Raw genomic sequence first — 23,774 nt, 5'->3', positions numbered from 1 at the left:
GGCATATGTTAGAAAAAAGGAAACACAGAAGTCTTCTGTTGCCCAACATTGTTGGTCCAAAAATCACACTTTCAATTTTTCTGCTGCCAAAATTATTCAAAAAACTTTTTCCATTGGTGAACTGGATTTTCTAGAGGCATTTCACATTTAAAAAAATTTCTGTTCTAGTTAATGACCCTATTCTAATCCATCTTTGCCTTCAGCCTTTAAAGAAATTATGTTTTAGTTCTGGTTTCATCAACAGATGGCGCCAGTGGCTTGTATCCTGTCCAGGCATTCTTATCTTATCTAATCATTATACCTTATCTCGTTCATTTGCATTTTTGCTGCTGAGGATGATGGTTTGGTTAAACCATCGAAACTAGTCCTGTGAAAATTTGAAAATATAACGCTGATTTTTGTTGTTTGAGTTCTGAATTAATATGTGTTCGGTGTGTTATTGTATCTTAATGACGTGACTTAGCTGATAGCTTTAAATGGCCTGCAACATTTTCCAAAATTAGCGTGCTTTCATATTTTGCTATTTTATTTTTTATTTAGAACTTTAGGCTAATCAAAGAAAGTTATATATATCATCTAGGAATCTTGATTTGCAAATAATTGCACTTTGAGGTTAGATATTGACATTTTTAAAATAGCATATTGGTTGTAGGGAATTGTTAATCATTAATGATGAAATATGTGAAACATTTACAAATGACATCATCCCTATATCACTGATGTGAGTTATATATGAATATGTGTATTTTATACATATTAGGAATTTTGAAAGTTGATTTTATAGATAATGACCAGTAATAAAACCTATTATTTTAGTTAATGCACTAAAAATTATTATCGTTTCCTCAGTGACAGTAAATGTTACATCTTGTCATAATATTTTGAATGACAGACTGACTTCCAACCCGCAATTTTTTAAAAACTGATCATTCCACAGGTAATTTTTTTTTTTTTTTTTTCTAATTTGCTCTAAGTTTTCCAGCCTCATATTACTGCAAAAGAATTTTATCATTAGTTGACAGTTTTCATGCCGGAGTCCTCAAAATGAGCCAAAATTAAATTTGTAAATTTGTTTGCTCAAAATTAAATTTGTTTGCTCAAAATGAGCCAAAATTAAACTCTTCTGTTATCGGGACCAGATTCAGAAATATATGGATATATGTGTTCATATATATCTGTATACATACTCACATATATGCACATACATACATACATTTCAAAATTCAGTCCCGATAGCAGAAGTGTACCTTAAATTGTTTATTTAGAAGTTAGAAAGTTTCCATCTGATGTTAATGAGGTTTAAAATAAATATATGCACTGTATTATAAACATAGCAATAACTCAATTAAGTAGAGTAACATCCCTCCTCCCCCCCCAAAAAAAAGAAAGAACATGATTGTCTTGATGATACTTAAAATTCATTTTGCTGTATTTAACTAGTTATGCAGGCAAGCTGGTGTGTTTAATATTTTTTAAATGGAATAGGAGTGTGATGAGTTATTTATAAATATTATATCATGTCCATATGATAAATGTCTTTAAAATAACATGACTACATTTATACAGTTTAACTTAGAAAGATATGACTTATACTTTAAAAATGCCTTATAATTTTAAAATATGTTGATGTTAGATATTTCACTTATTATAAACAGAGAGGAGGGAAAATCATTGGAATAGGAGTTAGAGTAGTAATACATTGTTCGCATTATAGTTCTGTTAAATCACTATGCAGATGCTATTCGTATAGCCTATGATTCCAACATTCATTTGAGAGTGATTACTTATTCAGCATGCGCATCTTGATTTATTTCACTTTAAATATATTATAACAGTTGTTACTAAAGGGATGAGTCAAGAAATATCAAAATGGTGAAGTTCTATTTGAAAAGGTCTGGAATTTATTTCAAATATTGTGTTGATGGCTTAACCTCATTGTTAAATTAGGCAGAGTCAATGGCAGCAACCAATAAGCAGCTTGTGTAGCTCGAAATGTTTTCAAGTTTCAGTGCTGGCCAAATAAAACAGTTTTCTGCAAGAATATTATTTTTGTAATTCTCCACAAAATTTGGTAGTGAAAGATCCTCTTATTCATATACATAATCGTGGAGCTCAATGACTGCAGATTTCCTAAAATATCAGAATTTGACAGTAGAACAGTTGAGTCAGATATTCTAGTCTGTTTATGCTGCTAGTACATAAGAATAACCTGTATGAAATCTTGCTAGTCATTTTTCAAGCTAGAAGCTGTGCTTTGTCTAGAGCATGTTCATCACTTTCGCCCGAGTGTCTGTTTAAAACAGTCACTAACAGTGATCTGTTAGCAACAGTGCCAACAGATCATTAATCTTTCCATGAGTTTAAAACATCTAGATGGTGAAACTGTTTTTTGACAAAATAATGCAGAGTGAAAGCTTGACTATACAGAAAGATGGGGAAATGCCGAATTCCAGACAAATCAGCATATAAAAAATGCAATTCACAATAGAAAAGCCAAATGAATGGAAGAGAGAATTATAAAGGGAGTCATTTTATGTGTTATCAACTTGAATATCAAAAAACTATATTTGAATTATGTGAGATTTTAGGGGAAGAAAGGGTGTTTTATTCATAAACGTTAAAGTAAAACAGCATAAATATGTTCATTCCTAAACATCATGTTGTAAAATTCCATCAGCCATGAAAATTCACAAAAATCTCACCAAACTTGCACCAATTATTCTGACAGACGTTTTAAGGAACAAATAAGCTCTTTATTTAGTTAGATAATCAGCATATACAAGTTATCGACATATAAAAAACTTAAATCACTTGGCATAATTTTTCACGTTGCATAGCCAGTGTTTATCCATTTTCACATAAGTCGCTAATTCTTTGATTCTAGGATCCTCTAATTTTGAAAATAATACAGGTATTTAGAATGATTTTAGATAATTTTTTGCATTAAAAATTTTTAGAACACATTTTGGAGTCATTTAAATTAATGTTTAAAATGTATAGAGTTTTTTTTTTTTTTTTTTTTTTTTTTTTTTAAGGTCTTTGTTTGGCCTACTAGCGGCCGAGCAGTGAAGTCGCCAAATACTTACAGTTTACCCGGTGAACAGCTGCAAGGGCATTTTTATAGTTTTCCCATATGTAATGTGTATCAGAACCAGTTCCCATTAGAAAGTCCTCCACGAAGGCATCCCTTACTTTAGGTAGATAGTCAAGTGCTTTATCATAATTAAAAAAACCAGAGTCTGTCCATCGTGGTGGATTTGTGCTAAGAAAGAGCTCTTTTCAAGAGACCAAAGGCACAACAGCCCACAGGTGAAATATTAGTAGACTATGCTGGAATGCATATGTATGTAATACTTGTACCAGTCTTTTTTCAAAGAATGCAATAATACTTTTTGAAGTATGACTTAAGGCTTTGTCTTGATGAATTTCCACTTTTTAAAAGTTGTTGGGATAAAGAAATGAAATTTCTTCTGTTATGGATGTAAAACTTTCTCTTGATAGTATGTTAAGTTGATTTTAACATTTTTTCCCTCTCCTCTTGTTTTGAATTTTCTGCCGTTAAAAGATCCTGCAACAACCATAAATCCCTTGCAGAAACTTTCTTTGCATTTATGGAACCAGATTTGTACATTTTTTCCTCTTTGTTTTCGATAATAAATACACCTTTCTATTGCAATCATTTAAGTAAAGGGCTTGATGAAGTTAACAATGTATTTCCATTTAACTCCTGCTAAATAGTTTTCATACAAAGTTCTGTAAATTGTTCAAGACTCAAATTTTAATAATTTTCTCATAATGCAATTAAAAAACAGATAAGTAGCAGTTAACTTATATCACTTTTTGACAAAAATGAAATCTTATTGGGAATTAACCCCTTCGAGCCGGGTAGTGCAAACGCGCGTTTATCGCGGAGGCCGGCAGTGTCTTATGCGAGCGTCTCTCCAGGGCCGGGAGCTTTTTTGCTACTAAGCCTAAATCCATGAAATTTCTGAAGTATCAACGCATTGTTTAATAAAGCTCTATAGAGTATTTAAACGGCTTATGCTTTATATATATATATATATATATACACTTTAATTACCTTAGTTCTTGTTTAAATGCATATTTTACACATTTTATTTTAATTACTCACCATTTTATGACTTTTAACATTATACATCTGAAAACTAAATACTTACTTAAAATTTTAAATTACTTAATTCTCTTAAAATTTATTTATTTAAAATTTACTTAAAATTCTCTTTTCGTATGAAAAATTTGAAAACAGGGATCTACACACAGTCCTGCGTTACATTCCTTGTACTCGTAATAACTCATTTGCCGTTTTGGAGGATTTTTCCGGGAATGTGAACAAACGAAGCATCGTCGTCTCATTTTCTTATCAGTCTCTTCTGAACAAAGTTTTGGAAAATGTCTTTCAGTTAATCTTTCAGAATCAATATCAGAATTTCAGAATCAATATCTGAAATATTTTGCATCATTTCTGCTATTTCATGCTCTGTTAAGCATTTTCGACGCTTCGACATTGCAACGGTAAAAACAGAAAGAATTCACGTCTAACAAGATCTAATTATTTTCTAAACACTGAACTGCAAACCGAAATACTCAACACTTTAGCGCATATAAAACTTCTACTTACAATAAACAACTACCACGTGCGAATAAAGTGCGATTTAAAGAGACGTAATAAATCACGCCATTCGGAAACATTTAGTTCCCCGTTTGTTTATATAATCAAAAACACGTGTATGTGAGTCATGCTTCTCTCATTTCAAGTAGAAGCTCTAATGTACATGTACCTGAAACCATATGGACATACAGTGCCATCTTGTGGCAGAAATTATAGTTTGAAAAACGTTCCAGGACACTGGCACAAATACATGACAGTCAGTAGTAAACGGGAAAATGCTCTGTCACGCCTGCGTGTTGGCCGGGAGGTGAGTGTGTTCGTTGCTGGCACGTAGACATGACAGTTGGCGCGAAGGGGACTTTTTGACAAAAATTAAACCTTATTGGGAATTAATCAGGTTTACATAAAGCCAAGGCAAAGATGTTATGATTAGGTTATCATGTGAGGCTTATTGGTGCCATATTGCATTATTTGTTGATAGTTTTTGTTTAAGTCATAGTCCTATTTGTACTTTATCAAAGAGTTACAAATCTTGTATTTGTGTAATTTTTTTTTAGGGAAAAAAATTCTTGAATTTGAAAATATTTTGGTTACATGAGCTTTCCGGTTAGTTGAATGCTGGATAGTCGAGCATCTATTGTAATATCTTTGTTTGCCAGGAATTTGATTTGGGGAATTTTTCATTGATTAGATTTCCACTGTCTTTTCGTATAAAACTACTTGGAGTATTTGTTGAACATAAGTGAAATAAGCTGTGGTGGGCTATAAAAATTTTAACAAAGGGACTTTCATTGTTGTATAAAAACAAAATATCAAATTCTAATTAAATGGTTTTTGCTTTTTACTAAAATAGAATATACAAATAAGCATGTGCATAAACAAGAAAACATTTTAATAAGGAAAACAATCTTTAAAAGTTCAAAAAAAAAATTGAAAACAACACTAAAATTACACAAAATATTAAATAAATTTAATCTAAATGTATACCAGAAGGTGCCACACTTTTTTTTTTCTTCTTGCATGTAAGTTACTTACTGACTTAAGTGACTTACTTAGTAGCTGAGTAAGTTACTTACTGACATTTTTTAATGGAAAACTAAACAGCAGTACTTCATTCTATTAGCTTGATGTTAAATTTTTTTTATCAAACGATAAATTTATCGAGAATAGAGGATATTTTCAAGCACCCATTTAAATTTAATATCCATTTAGAGAACTTAAATGAAATCAGATGACACCATTATTCTTTGGAAAAGAAAGAGTAATTTAAGTCAGGATACAATTATGGCATGCAAGACAGATTTTTCATAGAATGATAAACGAGTAAATAAAAAGAACAAGAAGCACACAGATTAGAGAGAAATTTAACCTTTTGTGTGCCTCTTTAAGCTTACCATTGGAAGTAAGCCAATAATCTACTAGTCTAGCACAGTTCAAATTGATACAGTTATGGTCTGTATTGCAAAACTGTACAAACCATATCAAATTAGTTAATTTTGCACCTCAAATAAGCAGCTTAATGCTGAGAACTCTAGGAAAACCAATGCGTTATTAAGTGCTTATTCCATGACTTTTGGCCTCTCAGTGTACAACTTTATTAAAATCATTTATAGTATAAGTTTAAATTTAAATTTCATTCCTTGCAGCAATGGCACAAAGAATTATTTAATTAAATTTGTATTTAAATTAAATTTATCTAATTAAATTCAATTTATTCTTATTAACTAAAATACAGTTACTTTTTAGAGTAAATGAATATTCAATAAATTATCCTTAATAAATGCCAATATATGACTTAAATTTGTAATTTTTTATTGTAAATTTTCATATTACTTACATATGTAAAAAATGTAACACATTTTCTCTGTATTCTTTAAGGAATGTTTCAATAGTCCTTATGGTATCAAATACTTTTCTGAGTATGCAGAAAGTATCCCAGGGCCGACAAGCAATGCACTTTCTTATTGTGCAAAGGAAAATAAAGTGTATTTAATTGGAGGTATGTTTCTATTCAAAATAAATTAATAATTATAAACGAGGTGTTTTTAATTTTTTTTTTTTTTAACTATTAGTCAGTTTCAAAACAAATTATATATTTTTATAGCACCTTAGTTTAAAATTTTAAAGTATTTATTGTATTATTGCATCCACGTAAGTAGAAGTTGCTGAACTCTGGCAACCATGCATATACATGCTAAAGTAATCATATCCATTGTAAGTTTATAAGGTATTTCTCCCACCTTCATAGTGTGGCGGTCTGCATGCTGGGTGCATATTTCCAAAGGTCCGTGGTTTGATTCCCGGCGAAGGCGTTGCTCATTTTTCACTTCTCCTCCTTCCAAAAATAATTAAATAAATAATGTCTCTACAGTGGCACCCGAACTAAAAGGGTGGTGGATGATGATTCGCCACCCCCAGGATTTGGCGATTGAGTCCCCTAAAACCACACTCGCCCTTTAAAAGGGGGGTGTATAAGGTATTTCTCCCTCTTTCTTAGCATGCCTTCATAGTGTGGTGGTCTGCACGCTGGGCGCGTATTTCCAGAGGTCCGTGGTTTGATTCCCAGCGAAGGCATTGCTCATTTTTCACTTTTCCTGCTTCAAAAAAAAAAAAAAAAACTAATGTCTCTACAAGTTGCAATCCGAAAATTCACAGAATCACCTTTTTGGTCTGTAAAAAATCACCAAACTGCACCAAGATGGTTGTGCTAAAGCCAGAAGTACCATTTTTTATTTATGGCTATATATTTTCTTATTTTTATAGTTTCCTGTATTTACTTTGTAGCAAGTGGTCACAATCTAAATACAGACATTTTTATGATGGTTCCAACTAAACATACATAGCACAGTAGTAGTAAATTTCAAACAAGTATTCATATGTCCATTATCTTGCTATTATTTTCACATAACACATGATATGCTACATATAATTCAAAATTTTATTGTCTTCTTCTACAGGAAATACTTTGCTTTATGAAACCCTGGGTGTCTTCACATATAATACCTAATCTACTATATAAAATGCAAAAATATATTGCTTTCTTTTGTCTTGATAGCATTCATACATGTGATTGTCTTTGGATCTTTAGGGTAGAGTTTACAGCAGCTAATCTTTTATTAAAAATCATGTTGTAAGTTTTCTAAAAAGTCATTGTTTATTTAGATATAGTGATTCACAGAAACAATCTCTTAGTGATGAGTTACACTGATACTTATATATTAGCATAGGCACCTCAGAAGGTGCCAAATTTTCAGAATGCACTAAACTGTGGCAGTCATTTAAATAACAGTTCTTGAGTAATTACAAGCAAAGTTATCATTTTCATATGCATTTTTAAGGAGGGGGCTTGCTTTCAACGATTTTTATACTCAAATTGTAACATTTCTGTTTAAACTCAAATTTCAAAAAATGTGCATGTCAGATTTGCGTACAGTAAAATTTCTCCAGGAATATTATTATTTTGCTGCAAAATCACTAAAAGGAAACAATTATTTTGAATCTATTCTTAAAGCAATCTCCATAAAATTTCCACCAGAGTAAAAAAGAAAAAAAAAAAAAAAAAAAAAACCTGCTTGTTAGTAGTTATTATTGATTGTCAGGATAAATTTCTAAATCAAATGTGAAGTATTTATGTATGTATGTAATAATATTTTGCATTTATAAGTCATCATTCTTTTTCTAATGTTAAAAAAAGGATCTCTAAACTGTGTCCAGGTGGTTGTACTGATACATAATTTTCAACATATTTTTGACAGTAGCTGCTTAATGAAACAAATTTTTCATTTGCAGCAGTTATTGTTTGGAAATTCCATTAAAATTTACATCAAATTGTTATTTTTTGAAGCTGCTTTGCCTCTATATGAACTTTGCTAAATGAGAAGACAAGTGACATCTCTCAGACTGATACAACCTCTTATTCCAGCTATTGTTATATTTCTTTCATATATCTTTTCTCGTGTACAAGTTCATTATATGAGAAGTGTACTACAGTCAAAAGTCGTTAATTCGGACACCCATAATCCGGAATGATCTATAATCCGAACCTCAAAGCTAAAAACTTTCTGCGCATGCGCCGCGTTGACACATGCGCCTAGGCGTTTACGCATGCGCGTAAGACCTCTTACGACTGCGCATTTGCGTGTGCGCAAGCGCAGAATACGTTTTCGCGTGCGCATTTTATGTATAACGAAAGGTATAAGCTAAAATTATCTATTTCAGTTAATGTTGATGATTGCGTTGTTCCTTAATTTTCGAATTGGATCCAGGTTATTATTTTTTGCAGACTGTAAGAGCAATACTATAAAAGTAAACTTGAACTTTCGATTATGTCAAATAGAATTTCCGAGTCTGGAGCTCCCAAAGGATCGTACAAAACGAAAGTATGTTTCGATGTCCATCAAACAAAAAGTGGAATTGCTGCAAAAAATGGATAAAGACATGAAGAATGTGACAGAGAGGTTAGTGAAAACGAAAAAATTTCGATTGACAAGTTAGTCGTTATTCTCGGCACAGCAATTAACAGGACTTGAACAGCGGAACTTTGTAACTGAACAAAAAATTATGTCTGTTTATAGAATTAAAGAGAAAGTATTATCACATAAAACGAAGCAACTTTAAACAACTTACATTGAAAGAAATGTTTAATAAAGTAAACAAATAAATATTAAGCCTTTTTTTTTTTTTTTTTTTTTTTTTCGTGTGTAAATTTTGATACCCTTTAGATTATAATTGTTCTTTATTTCATAAATTAAGGTTTCATATTTTTAATTTTAGAATTTCTGCATACCATCTTACGAGATTTAAACTGATGATCTATAATCCGGAAAAATCGATAATCCGGAATCGCCGAAGTCCCGACGAGTCCGGATTAACGACTTTTGACTGTACTAACTTTTTGACAAAATATCAAATGCCTGGAGATATTGAATTGCTTCTGCTTTATTTCATGGCAGATCCAATAAGGCATGATGCTAATGCAATAAAATTTAATACGAGAGAAACACTGTTCTAAGAATTTTTGACAAGGAAGGATAGAGTTACTGTAAAAAAAAAAAATGATTAATTTAGATATGTGCTCTAATTGGTTTGAAGTTAACAATGGAATCAAAAAGAAGCTGTATTCTTACAACAGGCCATATCTACAACCAGGCATACTAGGTCTTATCTACAACAGCAGGTGTCCTACCCTGTATTTCCCTTTGGCTATAAGTATGAATCATGATTTGGCCTTGACTGGTTCCCTCTTTGATACTATTTATATCAGGGTGGCTAACTGCATTCTCCTAACACCCACACCCCTCAAGTGAAAGAAATCAGTGAATATGAGATCTATCAGTTTGCTAATTGTGAGTAGCAGCATCAAGATGACAATAGCTGAATTCTACTGTATTATTGTAGCTAAATTTTGCTTTCTAAACAAAACCTTAAATTTAAAAAAAAGTATTTAAATAAATAATAACAATTAATAAATGTACTTTTATATAGGGCCAAAAGGGAAATTGGAAAATTTAGCATTATGAATTCTATACATATATGAAAAATGAAAGTGGAAAATTGGCCATAAGAAAAATTCTGCATTCAATGATGAAAAATTGTTTATTGTATGTTTTTGTATAACATAAAATTTTAATAATCCTTACATATCATTTTATCAATTTATTTTAATTTAGAATATTTAAAAAAATGTGATAAAATTTTTTGATGACAATTGTGTCAAAAATTAAGCTGGCATGTAGGGGGGATAGAAAGGAAGGAAGGAAGAAAAAAAGACGTACTTTGTACCAAAAATTATGTTAAAATCAATACATTTAAATCCCAATCAAAATCATAATTAATCTGAAAGAGATTTAAAAAAATACAGGAAAGAGGAATATATTATAATTAATAGAAAACTACTATTAATAAATTACTTGCAATTTTAAATAGTTTAATCAGGAGAAGCTCATTTGGTAGCATAAATGAAATCAGTACTCAAAACAAAAAGTACACATGGTAAATAATAGAAAAATAAACATCATTAGAAATGAAGGCTAGAGATAAAGAATATGATTTACAAGAAAACTTGAATAGTGTCAGCGAGTTCAAATTCATGTAAAAATTTTAAAGACTTTTTGCTTTTTGGCAAATTTAACTGACATACATCATCTGTTTTCATTGCTGTTATCCCATGTCCTTTTCTTTTTTACAATTTTATTTTTCACCAGTAGTTTATGACTTTATTTTCCCAATCGTTTCAAACAATAAATGAACTCTTATTAGATACAACCCAATTAATCCACATGTAATTTTGATAGTGCTTCCTTTAATATTTACTTTGAGTTTAAATATATGTAATACATTTTAAACACCATGTATCATTTTATCATGTCATATACAGCATAAATTAAGTATTTTTAAATAAACATTCATCTGAAACTTTTATACTTCTGTTTTCAGAAATATTTTTTAGATCTAGTATATTAGTTTAGCTATTAATTAAAAAATAAAACACTATACTATATAGATAGTACATGTATAGACAGTTTAATAAAATAGTATATTGGTTTAGCTATTAATTAAAAAATAAAAATGCAATTTTTACTTATTTTTGGTCTTACATTGAGAATCCTTCTTATGATCTTCAAATGCAATTATGCGAAAGTAATGTACACATTTATGTTTCGTTAGGCACATTTCCAGAAAGTCATCAAGGTAAATTATACAACACATGCTTAGCATTTGGTCCAAATGGAGATGTTTTAGCAAAGCATCGCAAAGTTAGTATTTCATTTTTTCATATTTATCTGATTGCTGATAATAAAATATGGATTACCAAAAATATAGGAATTTTAAAAATTTCATACAAAGCCTGTTTCAGCCATTCTTTTAAATACTGAGATTTTGGACTAACATTATTTCACATATTTACATCAATAAATGATAACAAGATATATAAAAAGTAACAATTTAATCATGGCTGATTCAGACTTAATTATTTTTAAGTTTAAAATAAATTTGTCAAGTGATTAAAATTACAGTTTAATTTTTTTAATCTTAATTTTATACATCAAATCTTATTTTAGATGTATTCATATGTTATAAATTTATAGTTAGTGACATAAATTTTAAGTTTTATTTCCCTAAACCAAAAACGCTGAGAAGGAAATTATTATTCTGTGGACACTATAATTTTTACTTATTAAAATACATATTGTGCTCTAAGAATTTAATTTTGATATTTGTCGGAATTCATAAAGGAATTGTTGTCAGTATTTCCCATTTTGCTATGAAAGACCAATCCCTCTTTTTCATCTTAAACCTTGGCAGTATGATGGTTACTACAGTCTGATCACGATCCATAAATCAAGGGTGTAGTTTTAATTCTCATGTAAAGCTTCGCATGCATGAGAGTAGTTATGGGGGTGTAATATCAGTTACCAGCTCTAGTACACCATAAGCAATATTCTTATAAGTGAGACAACTAATTGACTGAAGAGTTAGGCCCTAAATTCCAATCAATGCTTAACCAATGAATATCTACCATTTAAAAAATCATTATTTAATTATTCTATTACTTTGTGAATTTAGCCACACTTTTTATTAAAATTTTTATAATGTAAAATTAGGGTATGGCTTAAATTCAAAATTAACATCTTACTTCTCAATAAATTATTTAAAATCCTATCATTTAATTACTACTATCAAAATACGAGAGGTGATCCAAAAAAACGTTTGCAAGGCAAATGAAAAAGTATTTATTAACAATAGAAACAAGATACAAATGGGAATCAAGAGACACATCTGGCCTTCACTTTTCCACATAGTCGCCAAACCTGTTTAGGCATTTGTCAGAACGTTCGACCAACTTGTTTATCCCGTCTTGGTAGTAATCAGGGCCCTGCTCATTGAGCCATTTCTCGGCAGCTGTTTTCATTGCATCATCTGAGGTGAACCGTGTTCTGGATAAGTATCGCTTCAATGCTGCAAAAATGAAATAGTCACTTGGAGCCAAATCGGGGCTGTATGGGGAGTGATTGCAGACCTCCCACTTGAACCTTTTCAGCAATTCCTGAGTCTGGCGAGCTGTATGGGGCCTGGCATTGTCATGCAGAAGAATGACGCAGTAATCCAGGCCGTTTGCGTCGGATGGCTTTACGCAATTTCGTTAAGGTGCCACAATAACGATTGGCCTTAATAGTATGGCCACGCTCCAAATACTCGATTAGGATAACACCAGTCATATCCCAGAAAATGGTTGCCATCACTTTACTGGCAGAGGATGTAACCTTAAACTTCTTCCTCGTCGGTGATCCAGCGTGTTTCCACTCCATCGTGGCTCTTTTGGATGTGGGGGTGAAGTGATGAAGCCATGTTTCATCACCGGTAACGATGCGATCAATGAAGTGTTGCCTATCTGAATGGTATCGCTGAAGAAATATGCTCTGCAGACAACGCACGTGGAACCCAGCGGGCACAAACTTTGGAATATCGCAACTCATCGGTTACGATACACTGAACGTTACCATAACTCAGGTCCAACTCTGAGGCAATCTCATGCACGGTTACTCGTTGATCCTTTTGGATGATTTCTTCAACACGTGCTGTGTTGATATCCGTCCTTGAAAATCTTGGACGGTCACTCGCTTCCATATTGCGGTTGTCCCCATGCTCCTTGCCCGCTTGATAAGAACAATACCATTTCGCTACCTGTTGTCTACTCATTGCTTTGTCCCTGTATACCTCAATGATTTGTCTGTGAATTTCGGATGCGGCCACATTCTTGGCCATAAGAATCGAATTACGGCTCGCACCTCTATACGAGACCACTTTTCTAGACGTCGTGCCATTACTGTCGCTCTTAAGTGTCTGCGTACTGACGCTACTTACTCGTAGAACCGCTGTAGGACAACTAGCGCCATCTGTCAACCACCCTGGGTGGAAATATTCGCTCTACAATTATTACGTTTCAAATGCTTCTGCTTGTAAACTTTTTTTTGGATCAACCTTTAAATTACAGTAATATTTAAAATTATTTTTAAGTCAATCTTGAAGCTTTTGAAATTGTTTAGTAAGAAAGTATCCATTCATTTATATGGACAGTTATTATTATTCAGCAATAAATGTTGGAAAAGGGATAGAAATATACATGATCTCTGTTTTCAGGAGAAATGTCTCACAATCTAATTGGTAACATGGAAAGAAGATGCTAAGTATGCATTAAGCAAAGGGTGGACATATCTGCTGTTATAATATTCACGTCTTGAGTTACTTCTGAAAAAGCTATTCTTTCCCTCCCTCTTTCAATCTTTTCTTTTTTTTTCTTACAAAAATTAATTGAATGCATATGTAAAACGGTGTGTAATATAATCAACATTTTATCTACATCCGATCTCCCTCTCCACCACCACCCCCAAAAAAGTCCAGAAATTATTTATTAACTCAAGAAAGGTTCTATAACTGAAAAAAAAAATTTCTTTTAAATGTGTTATTTGTCTTAATTATACATATAAACAGTTTACTATTTGTGTTTTCTGTAACAGGTTCACCTCTTTGACATAGACATACCTGGTAAGATAACTTTCAAAGAATCCGCAGCTTTGACTGCAGGTGATACGCTAACTATGTTCAAAATTGGTAAGTGAGCTTAAAAATCTTCAGAATTCTTTCGATCTAATTATTGTTTTTTTATATTAACTGTATAACTTTTAGGTAAGTGGAATGTTGGTTTAGGAGTTTGTTATGATATTAGATTCCCTCTCATGGCAAATTTGTATGCTGAGAAAGGTGAGTATTGCATTTATATCTATAACAGTTTCTTCAGTTTCATTATATTAAATTTTTTATTCATGCATATTTGGACTTTTTTCATAGGTTGCCAGCTTTTAATATATCCTGGTGCTTTTAATATGACCACGGGTCCAGCACACTGGGAACTTCTACAAAGAGCAAGAGCTGTAGATAATCAATTGTATGTAGCTACTATTTCTCCAGCTAGGGATGAAAATTCTTCTTATAATGCCTGGGGCCACAGTTCACTAATAAGTCCTTGGTAATTTAAAATTTTTCATAATTTTGTCCCTCAACAATCAAATAACCCTATTCTTTCTTTAAATTTCTAATACTTTGCATTTTGAAATGATAGCTAATAACTGTTGCTAGATCAGTTGTGTATTGTCTCCATTTACCAAATATTGTCTGAAAGTTTGTAGGGATGATCAGGCTTTTTTAAGCAAGAAGCACGTAAATTCAACTGCGTCCTTGCTAATATCCAAATCACAGATCTTTCAAGCTAGCTGGATATGCAAACCACTTGCATCATGAAAACACACACATAAGGAATATAATAATTCCTTCACCCCCCTCCCGTAATTAACAAGCAAATAGTGAGAGGTATGAGATCAAATCCAAGTGGTGATAAATTGCCCACCACATTTTAATTTGGATATCTTATAGAAACTGTTAGATTTTATAGAGCACAAAGCATTAAAATCCATCTGTGCTGGGATTCAAACCACAGATTTAACAGTGCCATTTATACAGGGTTGCCTCTCAAACAGGAGAATGAAATTCCGTGACATTTCCAGGTGTGTTTTAAGAAAATTCCAGTCTATCCACGTAGCACGTTTCGGTTGTGCTGAGAAGTAAATTAATTATGGTACGACTTGAAAACACAAAACTTTGCCAATTAATATGACTTACATATAATATATACATATAATCCCCAAAAGCATTACTATTATAACTATAATAGGAGTTGTTTTTTTTCCACTGGAAATTAAGATCAAAATCTGCCTAATCTGGATTAAAAAATGTCTTTTTTTGCAGATATTTTGCAGCTAAATAAAAGAAAGATATATATTTAATGATATTTTTAAATAAATTCAGATATTTTATATGTATTTAGCAGCATACATTATAAGGTATTTCTCCTGCCTTCTTGGAGTGCCTTCATTGTGTGGTGGTCTGCACACTGGGCGTGTATTCCAGAGGTCCACGATTTGATTCCCGTCGAAGGTGTTTGCTCATTTTTCAAGTCTCTTGCTTTAAAAAAATTCTAATGTCTCTACAGTAGTGCCCGAACTAGGTTCTCCCCACCCAGGATTTGGCGATTCGATCCCCTTAAAAACCCCAGTCGCCCTTTAAAAGGCGGAGTTTATAAGGTATTTTTCCCACCTTCTTGGCATGCCTTCGTGGTGTGGTGGTCTGCACGCTGGATATGTATTCCAGAGGTCCGCGGTTTGATTCCCTGCAAAGGCGTTTGCTCTTTTTTCAAGTAACTTGCTTTCGAAAAATCCTAATGTCTCTATAGCATAAGCAAAAAATATGTGCATTAAATTTCGTAATAGTATGTCATTATACTGGTAGAATTAATTTCAGGTTTATGGCAGAGAAAATTGCTTAATTAATAATAAATAAATTTAGAGGGCAGAAGCCACATTAAATGGTGCAGATAACTTTAAATTAAATTATTTAAAGATTGAATTACATTATTTTGTATATTTATATAATATTAAATTATTGGCGAATATAGTTATATTAAATGGTTAGCCTAGATGGTCAATTGATATTTTATTATTTTACTGCAAAATGACAAATAAGGCATTTATTAAAAAGAAAAAATCTAATGTGTACACCACATGACTTCCTTGTATGAAATATTAAATTATGCACATTTTTTCTTGCATTTCATTTAAACTTATTGGATTGAATTAAATCTACTTCATCGACAGAGCATAAATCACAATAGAATAAATGCACTCTTTAATATTCACTGTATTTGTTTACCATAGCGACACTCTGGTGCTAGGTTCACTTAACAGCATTATATTTCGTTCAGATTATAACTCAGAATGCACAAAATTTATATCATTAGAAGAATTATCTAATCGTTGCCACATGTTCTATTCAAATACTATAATAAAGCTAGAATAATGTATAAAAGAAATTAAGCAAATAAAACAAAAAAGAAACAGTTTTTTTACAGACGATTTAGTATTTCTCATTCAATTAATTTAGTTCACACTTCGCGACAAGGCAAAAATACATAAAAACTCAAAATATCTAAATTTACGAAGTAAATCTTAAACGCTTATTTCCTCGAATAATTAATTCCAGAATGGATTAAGCATGATTTAATTCGCAATTACAAAAGAAGGCATTATCTTTGTTATTGCAAAGCTTACTTTCTCTAGATTGGCAACAAATCTACTATTCTGCTGTTTCAAATGCAAACAAGCAATGGCCGCCATGGAAAAAATTATTAGGCTTAGCGGCACTTAAACAACTTTTAAATTGTTGATAATTCTAAAAATATTGCATACAGATTTATTAAAGGCATAAAAACCTTAAGCGGAAGATAAGAACAACATAATTCAATCATTTTTAAAGCAAAAAATACACAATTTACAAACATAAGAATAAAGAAACTGAGATCACTGTGCCGAGTAACAAAGTGGATATACAGTGGTGGCCAAAATTGTGGACACTTTTGGAAATTTTTATGTTTTTGAAATTTGTATGCTTATAGAAAATGTTACGTTTCGCAAAATGCAAACTTGTATATATCATTTTAAAGAGAATTTATTACTGAATTCAATACAAAACACAAAATTCAATTATTTGCAATACAAAAGTTATATGTACTTTAATATAAATAAAAAACACAGTTATGAAGTAGTTTGTAATGTCTAGCTTTCCTGGCCAATCACTGTTCTTGTTCTGAGAACCAATCAAATGTTAGTAATAGCCAGTAGAAGCTGACATCATGTTTACACTTGAAACAATTCATTATTTTGCTTTGTTCTGTAGAAGGAGGACCTGTTTCTGATACACTGCAATTACAAGTAGGAATTTTTGTAAAAATTTTTAATATTTAGTCAAGAAGCAATGCCAGCATATAAAAGAGTAGATTGGACACCTAGGAAGAGATGTAATATTATTGTGTTACGAGAAAATGGTCTTTCCTATGCTGAAATTGCAAGACAGGTGGGTGGTTCAGTGACTACATCTGGAGTCCGAAAGTTTTGTTTACAATATCAGGAGACAAATTCAATAAAAAACAAAGAAGGAAAAGGCCAAGAAAAGTGCACCACATCTATTGATGACAGAAGAATAAAAAGACTATGTCTCCAAGACAGAAAAATGTCATCAGCGGCCATCAGAAGTGATCTGAATGATGCTGGTGTTTCTGTCAGTTCAAGAACAACCAGGAGAAGATTAACAGATGTTGGACTGAGACGTAGAATTCCACGAAAAAAGCCTTATCTTAATTTTCAGCAACGAAAAAAAAGACTACAGTGAGCAAAGGAACACATTAATTGGACACATGATCAGTGCTCACAAGTTATATGGAGTGATGAAACTAAAATATCGTTATTCGATAGTGATGGGCGAAAATATGTAAGATTTAGAATAGGAGAAGAGACATCCTGACTGCATTCAAGCAAGTGTGAAGAACCTAGTTAGTGTTATGATTTGGTCATGCATGTCAGCAGATGGTATTGGTCGCCTTCATGTCATCGATGGAACACTGAATACCAGAAAATACATTGACACTATTCTAGAACCAAAACTTCTACCTTCCATCAGAGATCTCTTTCCCAACAATGCTTCGTTTATTTTTCAGCAGGATTCTGCTCCTTGCCACACGGCCAAAATATCGAAAGAGTGGTTTCGTACAAAGAGCATTAAATTGTTGTCATGGCCAGGAAACAGTCCTGACCTCAATCCTATCGAAAATTTGTGGCACCGTTTGAAAATTCTTGTCCGAATGAGGCGCCCATCAAATAAAAGGGAACTAATTGAGGCTATAATTGTTTCCTAGCATCATGTAATAACGAAATAAGAGCTTAAAACTCTTGTCAGCTCAATGAAACGTCATGTGAAGCTGTAATCAAAAATAAAGGGTACCCTACCAAGTACTGATAACTCACTGCAATCATCACTATCTAATGTATATCGATAACTATTATCGTTTAACTTTTTGTATTGCAAATAATTGAATTTTGTCTTTTGTATTAAATTCAGTAATAAATTCTCTTTAAAATGACATGCAAGTTTGCATTTTGTGAAACGTAACATTTTCTATAAGCATACAAAGTTCAAAAACATAAAAATTTCCAAAAGTGTCCACAATTTTAACCACCACTGTCAACATTTTGAGACTACTCATTTTTGAATTATGCGAGATACGTATGTACATACGTTCGTACAGCGCCACGAAAAATTCTCTTCAGAATTCATTTGAAAGCAGTTTTATAATTTTTTTTGGAGGAAAAGAGTCTTTTATTCTGTCCTTCCATACAGATGTTAAACTGCATTCGATAGCGGTGAAAATGGATATTTTCGTTGAACTATGCTGCCTGAAACTTTTTGCGATCACAATACTTCCTTTTTTGCTTCGTACAAAGAAGTAAAAACAGAAGGTTTAAAAGATTTTTCGGAAAAATCCTAGTAACGGTCTTGGCACGATATTGAAAATTGTCGCCAATACCAAAATGATCCGTTTACTGCTTATCATAATGTAGCCAAATCCCATGTGTACCGTATACAGTTGTCTTTAATCCGGACCTCAAAGCTACAAAATTTCTTTGCATGCATCAACCCATAATGCATTAATGCATGCACATTCCTTTACGCATGCACATTGTGCGTTTAATGTGTAACAGACGGTATAAGCTAAGCTAAAATTATCTAATTATCTATTTCAGTTAATGTTGCAGATTGCCTTGTTCCTTAATCTTCGAATTGGATCCAGCTTATTATTTTTTGCAGACTGTTAGAGCAATTTTATAAAAGTAAGCTTGAACTTTCAATTATGTCAAAAGGAATTTCCGATTCTGTAGCTGCCAAAGGATCTACAAAGCGAAAGTATGTTCCGATGTCCATCAAACTAAAAGTAGAATTGCTGCAAAAAATGGATAAAGGCATATCCTTTGTTTTTCTAACCATTCTGAAATCTGATTATCAATTTCACGCTGCTCTGCGGGGGTGGGGGAAAACGTCGCGGCGCACAATGAACTGGAAGTTGATCTGTCAGGACTATCCTTATCTTCAGGGCAGATGTTTTTATTTTATTCAGCTTATAATTCCTTACTAAATGTAGTATTTCATCTCGATGTACTCCGTCTTTGATATGATTTAAATCAAATTGCTCTTCATTATAAATATCGCAAATACACATCAAATAGTTTTCTGGTTGCAATTTTCTAATTTCGACTATGCGTAATGTATGCTTTACGCATGCTGGCATTAAAAGAAATGTTTAATAAAGTAAACAAATAAATATGAAGTTTTTTTTTTTGTTTGTTTGTTTTTGTAAATTTTGATACCTTTTAGACTTTAGATCATAATTGCTCTTTATTTCACAAATTACGGTTTCATATTTTTAATTTTATAATTTCTGCATGCCATCTTACCAGATTTAAACTGATGATCTAACGATATAATCTGGAATTGCCGAAGTCCCGACGAGTCCGCATTAAAGACTTTTGACTGTATTAGGATTAAAACAATTTTGTTTTATACGAGAATGGGAAGGTATTTTATTTAGTTCAACATGCATTGCACATGCAAGTCTCAATTCTCTAGGTTACTGGAAATTTGCTTTGCCTTTCTAAAAGACAATTTGATTGGAACTGCGAAAATTGGCTCTATGCCAGCTGCCCAAATGACACTCACACAATACATAATTTGCCAAAAAAATGAGCACTTGCAAAAAAATGCAAAACTCACTTTTTTTTGCAATCGCCATATGAAATTATCAAACTTTTCCAGATTTTTGACTAAAATATTTAAATTCCCTCACATTTTTTGTCATTTCTGTAATTCCCTCAGTTTTTCCATTTTCCTGGTAGTGTGGCAACCCTGCTTGCACCACAAGAACTACATGGAAGAATGTGAAAATTCCTTACAACTCAAAAGCAAGCAATTATCAAGAGATGGAAGAGGGAGGGAAAAAAGTTTAAGATATATAGGCAATAACAATACATACTTGTTTCCTTCAAACGATGTTTTGCAGATGGCTAGATGTTTTTATTTTCCTCAATTTAAAAAAAATACTTTCTGGCAGTAACAATAACATGCAGTTTTAAGCAAATTAAACTATACTAGCTTTTTCACAGTAATTTTCTCACTTACATGACTAACATTTTCATTAATCACTAGGCTCTGTTTTTATAATGAATCTCTGAGTGTCATTGATCAGTAAAACAGTAATCTCAAACACAAATTGCATGCAGGTTGAATGTATGATCTAAGCATGTGACAGGCCTTATTTTTTAACAGAATAAAATAAAAATAAATTTTAGATTTCACTTCCTAAATGTTTATCAAATAACACATAAACAATGACAAAGAAAAAAATTAAAATTCATATTTATTTTCTATATAAAATCTAAGATATTTGGGTAAGGTTGGTATTTGCAAGAAATTTTTGTTGATTATACTTTGTAATACAAACATATTAATAGCTAAATATTAAATTTTTAGAGCACACATTAGTTTTGTGTAATTTAAGTCATTTAGTGTTTATTTTGTGATTTAACCACTAAATAGTTTACTTTTGCCTTACACTAAATTATGAATACTTTTTTTGGGTTGCAAAGGTGTGTAGTTTCTTATTAATCATGAATAACATGTCCCCCATAATACTTTTTACCCTTTGTTAAAGACATAGTGCCCACCAGCGGCAGAGCGCTGAACACTGGAAGTTCAGTCCGCGAATCCCGCGGACGGGCTGGCTGCATAGGCGTTTTCGTGGTTTTCCCCACGTGTAACGTGTATACGAGCCAGTTCCCCTTAGAAAGTCCTCCACGAAGGCATCCCTCCCCTTAGGCAGATAGCCCTAGTGTGCTTTGCCGTAATTAAATAAACCAAACCAAATCTAAAGACATAACTTGTGTAGTTAGATCTTTGATTTAAGAAGATGAATTTTCACACAAAAGCAACATTCAAGAGTTATGCAAAATTATAACTATTGATATAGGACAGATCTAGCAACAAGCACAAGTAAATAGGTTTTATACTCTGTACATTAATTTGTCTCCATCTGTAGAGCAATATAAACTGTGCAACCAGCTTATGATTGATGTTAAGAATGCCTACGTCAGAAGTACCATCAGATTTAGGAAGAAAAAAGAAATACCAAAAACCTCAAGTGCCACCAACAGTCATCTGGCGAACTAAATTTACTAACTGCACCATGGAGAAAGAAAGGACAGCCATATCTATTACTACCCACATCAATTGTATCAAAAGTGGAGTTCTTTCTTTTTTTACCCATATTACTTGACATACATTGACAAACCCCAATGCATTCATTCTCTTTAAGTTCAGCAGTTGTCCATGTAAACGTAATCCATATCTCTAAAATTGTAAGGATTATATTGGGAGCACAAATGAGTCTTCGGCATTTTTATCAAAAATTGGGCATTTATTCTGAAAGAATATGTTATGTTTTATTCACAGTATTGTCCATTGCTAGCCACTACATTTTCCCATCTTTCTAGCAGCATACAGATACTGCGTTGGAAGAATGCTTCATCTTTTGAGGCTATTCACAAATCAACCCTATCTTCCGTGTCTTCATGTGGTGTGACGAGCTTCCCAGACAGGCCATGCATCATCAATCAAAACAAGTAATAATCAGAATGAGCAATGTCTGGTGAATATAGCAGGAGGGAGAAAACTTCTCAAGTGTTTTCAAACAGATTTTGACTGGTGCTGCAACATGTAGCCGAGCTTTATCATGCAGAATAATTTTGTCATGTCTAGAGTATTAGTTGGTGCTTTTTTCTTGAAGTGCTCAGCTCAGTCTCATCAGTTGTGTTTAGTAGAGAGCCCCAGTAATGTTTTCGTTCAGTTTGAGCAACTCATAATACATGAAACCAAGTTGATCCTATTATACTACTATATACACTGATGAGCCAAAGCATTATGACCGTCCCCTCATTTTTCAATGAACTTGTCTGGATTAAGTGAGAATGGTACTTAACTGCTGCTGAAGAAAGTAAGGAATCATTTTGGTACTTACTTTTGTGAGTGAGGGGAAAGCCTGCTGATCTAAGTGAATTTGATAGAGGGCAGACAGATTGTAATGGCTTGAAGACTGAATGAATATCTCAAAAACTGCACAGCTGGTAGGTTGTTCACAATCTGCCATTAGTATTTATGCAGAATGGATAAATGATGGTGAAACTAGCAGTATATGTGAAGGTGTTGGACACACCAGACGTCCATGCATTATCAAAGAAAAAAGACATCAGAGATTGGTACAGCAAAATCGGCACCAGACAATGATTCAGCTGACAGCCCATGCAGGTCCAAGTACAAGTATTACAGAGCCTACAGTTCAGCGGAAACTGTTGGATATGGGACTGTCCAGCAGACGTCTCACCTCGCGTGCCTCTGTTGACCAAATGTCATTGTCACCTACAGCTACAGTGAGGCCGGGAACAGCAAGATTGCACCATGGGTAAGTGGATGACAGTTTGGTCAGATGCATCACAATTTCTCATTCATCACATTGATTTTTGTGTTAGGATATGCAGTCTTCCAGGCGAACAATTGCTCTCTTGCTGTACAGCAAGTCATACACAAGCTGGTGGTATTATGCTTTGGGAGACAATCTTATGGGCGGCTCTCTGAGATTTTAGTTGCTGTAAAACTCTTAAGTCAAACGTTCCTGCAAATGAAACTCATTCAGCTCAAAACTTGACATTTTCACAGGGAAAAAATATGCTGATACAAAACTGCTAATATTTCAAGGTTATGTTGTTAGCAGGTATTCAACCTTACGATATGACATTTTACATCAGATAATTTTAATCATAACTTACTGGTGGCACCATTTTTTTTTTTTTCAAATGTCAGAGACTTATTTGTATTCCCAATATTTATCACAAATATACAATTGAAATACATATGTGGGCTGTTTAAAATTGCAGCAAGCAGCCAGTTTGACACCTCTGAGCTAAAAAACATTATTAAAAATTAGAACATTCATTTTAATATTTATTACTAATGTATTTGATAGATATTATGCACGTCCATCAAGCAGCTTGACATACTTCTGACTGAAAAAGGCAAGTAATGATTCGGTAAATTATATTTGTGCTAAAAAATACTCATAGCTTAGTCCTTCTATTACCATGTACTGTTTATTATC

At 32.6% G+C, this 23,774-nt stretch overlaps 1 protein-coding gene across 5 annotated transcripts in view; it reads left to right on the top strand.

Annotated features, from left to right (window-relative positions):
• LOC118199921 (omega-amidase NIT2) overlaps nt 1-23,774 on the top strand; it is a 33,553-nt gene that overhangs the window by 7,380 nt on the left and 2,399 nt on the right. For 4 of the 5 annotated variants that reach the window (XM_085816537.1, XM_085816534.1, XM_085816536.1 and 1 more), the window contains exons 3-7: nt 6,509-6,629; nt 11,297-11,385; nt 14,149-14,242; nt 14,318-14,392; nt 14,480-14,657. In XM_085816537.1, coding sequence (XP_085672663.1) covers nt 6,509-6,629; nt 11,297-11,385; nt 14,149-14,242; nt 14,318-14,392; nt 14,480-14,657 — 557 coding nt within the window. The remainder of the gene's footprint in view (nt 1-6,508; nt 6,630-11,296; nt 11,386-14,148; nt 14,243-14,317; nt 14,393-14,479; nt 14,658-23,774) is intronic. The other variant, XM_085816538.1, reaches the window with a different exon arrangement.

Source organism: Stegodyphus dumicola, chromosome 5 (genome assembly GCF_044657685.1).
Source record: "Stegodyphus dumicola isolate Sdum_Otavi_A_Nest chromosome 5, ASM4465768v1".
In the NCBI taxonomy this organism is placed as follows: domain Eukaryota; kingdom Metazoa; phylum Arthropoda; class Arachnida; order Araneae; family Eresidae; genus Stegodyphus; species Stegodyphus dumicola.
Note: the sequence above shows the minus strand (reverse complement) of the source record. Positions and strands in the feature narration are given on the sequence as shown.